Raw genomic sequence first — 12,140 nt, forward strand, 5'->3', positions numbered from 1 at the left:
CTTGTCCTTTAACAATAAGGTGCAAGCAGCTATGAAACCTCAATGTGTTGATTCATCATACAGTTATGGCGGTTATACTGTAGGTGATTCTGTTATGTAATGTATTTTCTGTTCAGATAGAGGGGTCATAGGTCAAGTTACACGGCTGATTGAAGCTGGATCTCAATTCAGGGATTACAGCCTACGTAGGCTGCATTTGAAGACCGATTGCGTCATAGCAGCGCGCAAAGGCTTGTTCCATTTGCAACGATTTGCAAGGCTCCTTCATATACGGCCAAGAAATGCAGCCTTCGTTTCACGGTTTTGAAGGCTGCAACAGATGGATCCTTCGCGGCCCAACATATCCCAAGATTCATTGCGTTTTTTTCCAGAGATGGCATAAAATAAAATAGAAAATAACAAAACAGCAACGTGTTGCTCCATCTTCTTAACTTTTAACATGAGATGTCAATAAAAGAGGGTGGACATTGAAACTGAACTTCACAGCAGCCTCGTTTGAGTAGGAGCCGCCTGGCTCTGACCTGCGCAATTATGACGCAAGTCTTGCTGAGCGCACAGCATTTTTGCTGTGCGCTCAGCAAGACGCGCGTCATAATTGCGAAAGTCTGAGCCAGACGGCTCCTACTCAAACGAGGCTACTATCTATATTATGCCCCACCTCTTCTGGTTGTAGCACTGAGTCAGCTGCTACTACTCTTAAGTATTTCAGTCTAAATTAAACTCTGGCAACTCTCCTGTCTTTCCTTTAAACTGAGCTAAGCTGTCAGTGAAATGGCTGGCAAGCAACGCCAACAACATCACCTGGAGGAGCAACATGGAGTTGAGCTGGACCAGGGAGAGTTCTGCTGTTCGATATGTCTAGACCTGTTAAAACAGCCCGTCACCATTCCCTGTGGACACAATTACTGCAAGCGCTGTATTGAAGGTTGTTGGGACCGAGAAGTGGGGAAGGGAGTTTTCAGCTGCCCTCAGTGCAGGGAGACGTTCAGTCCAAGGCCTGTTCTGAGGAGGAACAACATGCTGGCTGAGGTGAGAGATGGTGGTACCTTCTCCTGCCTGTACTCACCAGATAGTAGGCTTTTTCAGATATATTAGTATATCCTTACCTTTCCTGTAAACATATACAGTTCATCGCTTCTCCAACAGAGAGCGCTGACAAGTTTATTTTTCAGCTGTGGAGTGTCCTGCTCTGTTCAACTCTTTTGCCACAATTCTTAAAAAATACAAATTCAAGCTGCCAACATTTATCTTGCGTGTTACTGTAAAAGAAGAATTATTACTGTGTAATTTAAATATGTGTTTTTTTCACCCTCAAATGGTCAGCCAATGGTCTGTGCTGTCTGATTCTGAACTAGGTTCTTCCCAAAACCTGTAGTATTTTTCTCAAAATTCTCTTATTTTACTACCGTCTCTAGGTTGTGGAGAAGCTAAAGAAGTCCAGCCCCCAACCGCGGCCCTTTCCCCCAACCGCTGTGGCTTGTTCCGGGCCGTCGGATGTCTCCTGTGATTTCTGCTGCTCGGCCCGACCGAACAAAGCCGTGATGTCTTGCCTGACGTGCTTGGCGTCTTACTGTCCCTCTCACCTGGAGCCTCACTACAGTGTCCCCGTGTTGAAGGAGCACCTGCTGGTCTCGGCCACGACCCCACTGCAGGAAAAGATGTGTAAGAAGCACAACAGGCTGATGGTCTACTGCCCGACGGACAAGCAGCTTGTCTGCTCTCTGTGCACTGTAGACGAGCATAAAGGCCACAAAACGATTCCTGTTTCCAAACAGGTGGATGCCGTGGTTTCGCCTAATGTCACACCCAGAGACAAATAAATATGCAGCTGCCATCCTCCTTCTTGACTTCTGATATAAAAAGACAAAGTTATCAATTTACACACACACACACACACACATACACACAAACAAACTGCGTTCATGATCGCCACATCCTAACCCTCCACTACTCACTCTCCTTTGGGAAATATTGAAATAAACGCCACAGAACGCTCCCGTGTTGCACTGCTGAGACCAACAGAATAGCACAAAGTCAAAAGTCAACTAATGTTGTTTTTTAAATGTGCTATATAAATAAATCTGACTTTGACTTTTAAATATTCTTTAAGCCTTCAGCTAGAAACACAATGTTACAGGGAATTGTGCTTTTTAATATACAGTACAAACATTTAATGCATGAGTCATAACTGAGTTTTACATTATATTTAGTATTAGGGAATTATGGAGTTCAGAAGGAATTAGATTAATAAATAAATTAAACATTCTACAGTACTTTCCCAGCCACAGTCACCACCCTAAACAGCTATGAAAAGGTGCAGCCATCACTAATCACCTGATACATTCCTCTAACCAAATCCTAGACAAAGCTTCTATCAGAATTTCATAGATTATAAGAAAATAATGCATGCAGTTGTGATTCTTAAATGTTAATTGCATTTAACATTGGATTATATGCTATTTTATCATATGGTACTTTTTGCTTATACTTAACAATTTTTTTTTAAATATCGCCTGCATGAGATACTCATAGGTGAGACTCATTCCATTGTTCAGGTATGGCCACTCAACAAACCAGTATAAAACAAAAGTACAGTCAAACCACAGCAAGAGAACATGAGGAACAACATCCCGCAAGGACATCTATGAGTCTGCTGACAGTGATATTTTTTATGAGACAAAATGGAAGGTGAGTTGAGCTTGAGTGCTGTGGTGGAGGAAATAATCAGATTATTAATGTAGTAAAAGTAACAACACCGGGAGCATTTTCATTACAACACCGTGAAAATCCTTCATTACAATAATTAACTAAAGTCAAAGTATGGAAGCATTATCAGTATAATTAACTTGAAAGTATCAAAAGTGAAAGATGAATGCCTCCTTTATAATGAAATAATATTAGTAATGCACAAATGTGTAAATAGCATATTTACTTACATCGATCATGTCAGGTGGCTGCTGTCATAGTCAAAATTATTAGCTGTTGGCTGAATTATCCATATAACTCATTAGCTTTAATGAATAGGGAGACATTTTTCCATGAATTTCGTTCGTCAGAATTATAATTCTGTTTAAAATTCACTAATTGAAATTAAACAACTTGCAAATTGGCTGAATTTCTATTATATCTTGTACAATTCCTAAGGAGGAACTTTTTGAGCCCCATACTTTTGTTTATGGGGCTCAAAGCCCTTCCTTTAAACCTCCCAAGGAGGAATTGTGATCACTTTGATGATTGATGATTTTAACTTTTCATCTGGCGCCATCATCTGGCCAAAATATTAATTACTCATTACTTTTGTTTATCAATTTAAGAAATGACATTCCCTTTAACCTACGTTTTACGATGGAAGACTTAAAATACCCAAATAAAAACCAATCCTACCAAGTGAAATATAATACACATTGTTTAATGTGTGTCCCTTGTACATTTAGTTATAAAGATAAATAATTGTCCTTAAGTGTTTCATATAGTTTTCACACCGTACATGCACAAATATTAAAAAAGTGTTGTATTTCACTTTATCTATTTGTTTGATTAGTTTAAATCTATGGTTTTAATTTAGACACTTTAGATCTTCAACACTGTACTTTGTACTGTGTGTGTGTGTGTGTGTGTGTGTGTGTGTGTGTGTGTGTGTGTGTTTTCGAGGGCAAGCTAATACATCAAAATAGATAATGATCAGCAGTTTAATCAGCAATAAAATAAAATTAATTTGCAACAGTAAGCAAAAAATTAAGCCAGTGTTTCTCAAACCACTCCTGGCTGGAGGACCACCTCTCCTGCTGCACGTTTGTTTTAGCTCTGTTTCCCTGCTCCAACACAGCTGATTCAAATTATCAATTAAGCAGCTTCGGGAGCATTTAAACGAGCTGACGACCAAGCGGTAGCCATACGCGATCAATAGGCCCACCTTTATCGGCTGCCTGCGTGCACTCCGCCCCCAAACTAATTTACCTAGGGCACTTCTGAGTTTCTTACCTGCCAAACTTCGTAGTGCTGTCGTCTCTTTCCTCTCCTGTGCACGTGCGTGGAGTTCACCCCCAACATGGCCGAGGAGCCGCATCGCATGGAGGTGGACCGGAATCAGTTCTTCTTACGTTGCTCAGTATGTCAGGACCTGCTTAACGAGCCAGTCACCATTCCCTGTGGACACTCTTATTGCAAAAGCTGTATTCTGAGATGCTGGGAACCGAAAGATACGACCGAGTTCAGGTGCCCCCAGTGCAGGGAGGCGTTCAGGCCGAGGCCTCTTCTGAGGAGGAACAACACACTGGCTGAGGTGATGGCGCGCAAGTGGCGGTAGAAATAGTTTAAACTTTCCCAATGTCTTATTATGCTGCTACAACTTTAAATAGCCCAACGTGATAACATAGGCCTAGTTGCTACTACTAGCCTCCACAGTTTCTTCAATCTTTGGGCGTTTTCACACCGTTCGTTTGCATTGATGCGACTCAGGGACGAGTTTACAGACATGGCAATTCAAAGAAAATAGAAAATACACGTGAAAAGATATTGATAGACAAAAAATAATAATATTTAAGGCTCAAAACAAGAATCTAATAATAAATTGGGTTGTGCTAGAGTACCTTTTTAGGAATATGACATTTCCCAAGTATAGGCTACAATAAAAATGTTGAAAATGGCACTAAACTTTAAGTGATGACATTCTTCCCTTCAAAAGTAATCAAATGGTTTGTCTTGCATAGTAGGCCTATGTCATTCTCAAACTCTTTCCAGAATGTAACACACCACGAACATCAATAAAACAGGTGAAGGTAAACGTTCATGTTCCGTTTTACAAAGAGTGCCGTTTTTATCAAAACACATTTTGAGATCCAAATTCGTTAGCTTTTGATATATTTTCCAGTGCAATTTTTTTTCATTTTGTTTCTGCAAAATTTAAAGGGAACAAGCCACGTCTTGCCTTAGTTGATGCCAATAAAATGTGAATTCCAGAAATACCACAAGTTCTAAAATCGGGATTTATTTATTTTCTTATTTGTGCATTTGCTACTAACAATATCCTCCAGTTTAGTTCATGTTAACGCAACACCAAAATTGGAATGCACATGCAAACTACATGCAGGAAAACACTCAGGAAGGTAGAACAAAGTCCTGTTTTGTTTTAGAAACGGATCATGTAATGTTTTTATTTTTTTAACACTACTACAAAATAATGTTTTCTTGTCCCTGGCCAGAGTCTTCTTTTTTTGTGTTACCCTTAAATGCAGCACACAACTGAAAGTGCTCATGAGTCTGACTCACTTTAAATTTGCACAAATAACCTTGTGGAAATCCCTAATATTCCCTAGAAGTAAGTTCTCTATAAAAATCCCTCATTCTTTAAATATATCTTCTAATATTAAATGTAATAAGATTAATGGTTGAACAGGATTGTGGTGAACATCTACTCTTATTCTTCATTATTCCTGTGTGTTATCTTATATATTTCCCCTTCTTCTATTATATCATCCTTAGGTTGTGGAGAAGCTGAAGAAGTCCAGCCCCCAGCCTCCCTCTGCTGTTGTGGACTGTGCCGGCCCGTCGGATGTCTCCTGTGATTTCTGCTGCTCGGCCCAACCGAACAAAGCTGTGATGTCTTGCCTGACGTGCTTGGCGTCTTACTGTCCCTCTCACCTGGAGCCTCACTACAGTGTCCCCGAGTTGAAGGAGCACCTGCTGGTGATACTTCAAGAACATTTCAAGGAAGTTACGATTCATATTCCTAACTGCTCTGCTGTGCCACCTGAGCTTCGGGAAAAGCTTAAGTCCCAGACAAATGAGATGAACCAAGGGCAATACAGGGCTCAGGTCATGTTTGGCCCAGAGGGTACCATATCCTTACTGGGACACACCAAACAGGTTGAAGAGCTGAGTGACGCAATCACACAGTTAATTTTGGACCAGGCAAGCGTAGAAGGCAAAGTCATTGTCCCTTTTCCAGAATTGGTACAAGGGTTACCAGAACTGCTGCACCTGCACAAGTTTGACTATTCAGGGATTACCATACATCCCCTAACATCTTCCCCTGAGCCAATGGTTGTGCTGGAAGGTCCATCCAACAAAGTGACTGAGGTCAGGAACAGACTGGGTCCATTTCTGGACTCTCTCGTACAGGAACGATTAACTAATGAATCAGGAGGAGCCACTGCTGGAGCTACTGGAGATGGTGTCCATGTAGAGATCATTCAGGGAACCATCGAGACTCAACAGGTGAGACAATTGATCCAACCTTTCCGGACTGCATATTTTCGTAGTAACTCAGTAAATATATTGGAGGAGGAGAACATTCTTAACTGTCTTAACTATTTAAGGCTGCCCATTTCTAAAATCTGTGTCAGCAAGGATACCCAATTCGAGAAGACATTGTGTCTATTAAGTATTTAAGAAGACATTCTTTTTTTAAGGTGGAATCGCATAGTTAATAGGGGTGTAAATCGCAGCTTTCATCACGATATGTTATTAAATCGATTCATTAGACAACGATATGATATTTGCCGATATCTAAAATCTGCTGCGATTCGATTCAGGGGCCTGCGATCGATATGAGACGATATTATATGCCCATTTAACACAAGATGGCCTATCTCGTTATCTAACAATACGTGTTGATAATAGAATAGCCTTCTTAATTGTTTGTATAATTTTAATCCATTGTATGCATTCTGAACACTAAAGATCTTGAAATTAACAGGATAAACAACAAATTTAAGCTGCTACCTCAGCTATTTCCCTCTTTTTGATGACATTTTATTTAATGTCAAGGGGACTTCCTTATAAAATACCTCTATGTAAAATACAGCTAAAAATATTAGCTTGAATTATTTGATTGAAAGATTAATATCATTCATAAGATTACTATATTTCAATCTCTTACTATTATTCATATCTTAAGGTGTAGTGGCAGTAAACAATGCTTGGAGTGACATTTGAGTAGTTTTGGGCCGTGTAGGGTTTCAGGGCACAGGACTGAATTGGTGGATTCCTCGCTAGCTTAGCTCATTAGCCTAATAGAGCTATCCTTTTTAGCTGAGGCTGCGGTGGCTTGTAAATTCACCCCGGGGAGAGGGTGACCGCCCCGGGGAGCGCAGGAGCTTCTCACCGCTGAGAGAGCAGCCGAGCCGCGCATTCTTGGAACTTTACACTGCGAGCCGGGCAGCGCTTTGCTGGACAGCCCGCGGGGATAACAGCCGAATGCCCCGCTAGCTCAGCTGCTAACCCCGCGAGCCTGTCGAGCGGCGCGCTGCCCCGGTAAGCGCCGGCTCGACTGCTCTGTCAGCGGGGATATATGATCCTCTGCCCATGGTGCAAACACCGACAGGTCTGTTACCGATGGTTTCAGTGTCCGAAATGAACTTTGATAATCATAACAAGCGTGAAAAGCCTGCTGCGGTCGGGCGGAAATGGTGTCACAAACATCCGGGCAAGGACATTGTCAAAATAAAACCATATACAACATCGATTTGTATCGATGTTTGGACGTTGTATCGATTCAGTTGGATCGTTCGCAAATCAATCGATGTACATCGATGGATCGTTACACCCCTAAATTAGTTAACACCTTGTAGAACAATATGTGGCGATGAGAAACCTCAGCCGTTTACATCCAACTTGTTCAGCCCCCACCATACTATCTCTCCTCTCAGGTGGATGCCGTGGTTTCACCTATGGTTGGTCATGATCCTCTCTCTACACGAGTCGGAAACATTTTGTTCGAAAAGGTGGGACGCCAGCTGACTGCAAAGTTCAGAGAGGAAGCAGTAGAAGAAACGATGCCTGGTGACCCTGTCCCGGTGGAGGGCTTGCCTGGACTTCCATTTAATGCAGTGTTTTTCCTCAACCTTGCTCCCTGGGATAAAGATCAAGATGGGGCTGCAGTCGGGGTGAAGTAATGGATCATCAAATGTGTCTTAACAGAAAACTGTCGAATTGTAGAATTTTTACTTCATAATCCATTATATTCTGTGTCTAGCCTGAAAGATAATTGAATCCTGACGGTTTTCTAGGTTCTGAGATTGGCCATCAACAATATCCTAACTTCATGCGATCGTAGAGGGTTTGGAGCTGTTGCTTTCCCTGTACTCGGCGCTGGGATTGCTCTGCGTTTTCCTGCCAGCGTGGTAGCCAGGGTCCTACTGGAACAAGTTCATGCGTTTGAACGGGAGCGAGCCAGCAGAACGCCACTCCTGGTCCGCATCGTCATTTACCCCAATGATGAAGAGGCTAGTGAGGTAATGGAAATGCATCATAACAAAAACACTTACACTTTGTTGTTGTTTTTGTTTGTGCAGGCTTTAGTGGACTGACCACCCTGTAGAACTCGGGGAGAAAGCCCAACACACATTTTAAGAGTTCCTGATATCTTGGCTAATGATAGTTAAGAGTGATCCATTTATTGTGTCTTGATACAGGAACTTCAATATCATTGCTTTGTAAATGTCAAATACATTATGATGGGTTAAATAAATAAATGGTTGAAATAGGTCATCTGGTATAATCAGTTGCATTTTAAATCTGTTTATCAAAAAAATCATCGGCTTACATTTTTTCAGTATCAGATGAGTACATGCTGGAATTTAGTTGGTGTGTAACCCATACTGCCTTGCCCCTGCAGGCCTTCAACTCTGTCCAGGAAGCTTACCAACTCAAAGGATTGCCAAAAGATTTTCACCAACCAGATCAAGGTGGGCATAAATATTATGACTGCAAAGAATTGGTGTTTAATCCTGTCGCATCCATTTTTTTTCTTAACTTTTTCCTTATTTTTATTCTCTGGTAACTAAACTATGCCTTATTAAGAAGCAAACTTCCATAGACGAGCTTTTTTAAGTGCATTTGGTACCTTTTTTTCCACACAATTTCAGATTTTTTTTTTTGATTTGGCTATTATACCAAAACTTGTAAATTATCATCCAGTCTCAGAATTATTTGGTGCCTGGCTGTATAAACTCTCTTTACCGGAACAATTCAGGTGACTTATACGGTACATGTATGTGACTGCTGTAATGACATTGTATGACTAGAATTTGAGTTGTTCAACCACATTAGCCATGTACATTTTTGACTGTGGACTTCTTAACATTATTCTATTAATTTCCAAGATATTAGCATGCTAATTTTATCAATTTGAGCTTTTTTATCTGGGCCTAAAGGTATACTATGTAATGGTAACTATTTTCCAAATTGCATGAGAAAACTACCTTTACCATATCTTCTAGGGCTGGCTTCAAGAAGGATTGTCCTGCTGGGAAAAACTGGAGCTGGGAAAAGCAACCTGGCTAACACTATATTTGGAGAGGAAAAATTGTTCACCACAAATCATTCTCCCAACTCTGGAACAAGTGAATGTCAAGCAGAAACCAGATCTGTCAATGGAAGAAGCATCACATTGATCGACACTCCTGGTTTCTTTGATGTACAGAGGTCTGAGAAGGATGTGAAGCGTGAGATAGTGAACTGCATCACAGAGTGTGCTCCGGGGCCTCATGCCTTTCTCATTGTGCTTAAAGTAGAGAAATTCACCGAGCATGAGCAGGAGGTCATCACTAAAATATGCCAATGTTTTAGTGAAGATGCACTGAAATATGCTGTAATTGTCTTCACTCATGGTGAACAGCTCCCTAAAGGACAGACAATCGAGGAGTTTGTATGTCAGAATGAGAATCTGAGTGATCTGGTGAAGAAGTGCGGAGGCCGGTGCCACGTCATAGACAATAAATACTGGAAGAACAAGCAGCAGGATAACTACAGGAGCAACCACCTCCAGGTGGAGGATCTACTTGACACAGTAGACAAGATGGTGATGGAAAACAATGGCGGCCACTACATCAATAAGATGTTTCAAGCAGTGGAGGAAGAAATACAGAAAGAGGAAGAGCACATTAGAGGGTCATCAGGGAACATGCCACAGGATAAGATCAGAAGTCAGGCTAAAAGTAATGTCTGTAAAGGATTTTTGATCAGATTTGCAGGCACTGCAATAGGGGCGTTGTGGGGAGCTTTTTTTGGTTTGAAAGATTTGGTTGGATCAGTTACCGAAGTTTTGCGGAACCCTCAAGCATTAGCAGCCGCAGTAACAGGTGGAGAGGTAACATTAATAGCTGCTGGAGCAGCGATAGCTGTGACTGCAGTAATGGCAGGAATAAGTGGCGGCACTGATGGACGCAGGGTAAGTGAGGGTGCAGAAACAATTCAGGAGGCAACAAAGATGGCAGTGGAGGCTGTCGTGAAAAAAAGAAAAACGTATAGTCTAACGGAACTAAAACAGTGAATATTTTACTATGTAGCCACAAACTCAAGTTCAAACAAATTACAATATACAATAGTTGGATGTGTAAATAAGCAACTGTTTCCAAACTACTTTGCTCCAACATTTTCCAACATGTCACTTGGTCCATTGTTAATAACAATACGACTGGAGCAGCTTTAAATAAAAGGTAACAATTGAACGGGATGAGAACCATAACAGACTCTAAACATGATATGCTGTTTTAAGATAAGTTGTAGGGAAAAGGTAAATTCTCTGTGATTCATTAATGAATTGCTTGTAAATAATGTACTATAAGATTAGGGGCTCATGCCATCTTCATAGAATGGTAATATATATTTACAAATAAAAGTGTGTCTATAGATTTTTTAACTGATCGCTTCAGTTTTAATATCCCAGTAATTAAAAAAGAAAAGTGGGTAACACTTTACAATAAGGTATACAAAATTGTAGTACCTACTACATAGATATGTGTTACCTACTAAATTTAATTTTTTTATTTTTTTTGTGCTACCCAACACATAGGGGTTTGTTTTGGTGTGTTACCTACTACATAAGTTTTATTTTTTTGTGCTACCTAACACAACATAGGTTTTTTTGTGTGTTACCTACTACATAGGTTTTTTTTTTTGTGTGCTACCAACACAGGTTATTTTTGTTGTTACCTACTACATACGTTTTATTTTGTGCTACCAACACATAGGTTTTTTTTTTTGGTGCTACCTAACACATAGGGTTTTTTTTGTTGATGTTACCTACTACATAAGTTTTATTTTTGTGCTACGTAACGCATAGTTTTTTTTGTGCTACCTAATACATACTTTTTTTTATTTTTTTGTGCTACTTAACACATAGGGTTTTTTTTTTGTGTTACCTACTACATAATTATTATTTTTTTTTTTGTGCTACCTAACACATAGGTTCATTCTCTAAACTGCAGCCTAAGATAAGTCAGGATGGTGAATCTTATGTTGGGTAGCGCACAAAAAATAACTCATGTAGTAGGTAACACATATCTATGTAGTAGGTACTACAATTTTGTGTACCTTGTTGTAAAGTGTTACCAAAAAGTGTACTCTCCATGTTGTGTGACAATTTATTTTTCAACAATAAACGCCTTGTGCAGAAGTATTCTCATTTGTCTGTTTTGTTTTGTTACGAGGCTGTGTGTCTGACTAGTTTACCTTTCAAAATGACGTTTCAATTGTTAACACTGCACCTGCAAGATTTGATGTACAGGGGGCTCCCTTAAGCAAGAGAAAGACTTTGCTTGATCAGATGCACCTGGAACACACTTTGGCTTGTCCTTTAACAATAAGGTGCAAGCAGCTATGAAACCTCAATGTGTTGATTCATCATACAGTTATGGCGGTTATACTGTAGGTGATTCTGTTATGTAATGTATTTTCTGTTCAGATAGAGGGGTCATAGGTCAAGTTACACGGCTGATTGAAGCTGGATCTCAATTCAGGGGTTACAGCCAAGCCCCAACCTTAGCGATTTTTACCGGCATCCAATAAGGTAGTGACCTACAACTGTAGTAACCAGAAAGTGCCACTGGGGGTGGCGCCAAGACGAGCAGTTTTTGTTTGACTCACTTGTTAGTTAGGCCGTTTTCAAAGTCTTATTAAACCTATTTACAGCCTGGGCCACAAAACCATTTTAGTCTGTATGTTTAGGTCATATCTCCATGACAACACTGAGGGGGGTGAATTTTTTTGGCCCACGCTAGTTTTTATTCTTTTGGAGGTTAAAATGTATTGGCGCAATCTCTTGAGTGACAGCTCTCCGCCCGTTGTCCCTCAATTTGCCTCGGAGGTATACGTCGGCTACCTCCCTCCCCCCGACGTGACGTTGATTCCCCTTTTCG

The 12,140-nt window shown here is 40.6% G+C and overlaps 1 protein-coding gene across 1 annotated transcript; it reads left to right on the forward strand.

Moving 5' to 3' along the window:
- Positions 1-756: 756 nt before the first annotated feature.
- LOC307269520 (E3 ubiquitin-protein ligase TRIM47-like) lies at positions 757-1,820 on the forward strand (the record flags this gene model as incomplete). The annotated part of the gene is made up of 2 exons (XM_080052494.1): positions 757-1,029; positions 1,416-1,820. Exons 1-2 carry the CDS (start codon positions 772-774, stop codon positions 1,818-1,820), a joined length of 663 nt encoding a protein of 220 aa, XP_079908620.1. The 5' UTR covers positions 757-771.
- Positions 1,821-12,140: the final 10,320 nt, after the last annotated feature.

This window comes from Ammodytes marinus (genome assembly GCF_949987685.1).
Source record: "Ammodytes marinus genome assembly, chromosome: 23".
NCBI classification, from domain to species: domain Eukaryota; kingdom Metazoa; phylum Chordata; class Actinopteri; order Uranoscopiformes; family Ammodytidae; genus Ammodytes; species Ammodytes marinus.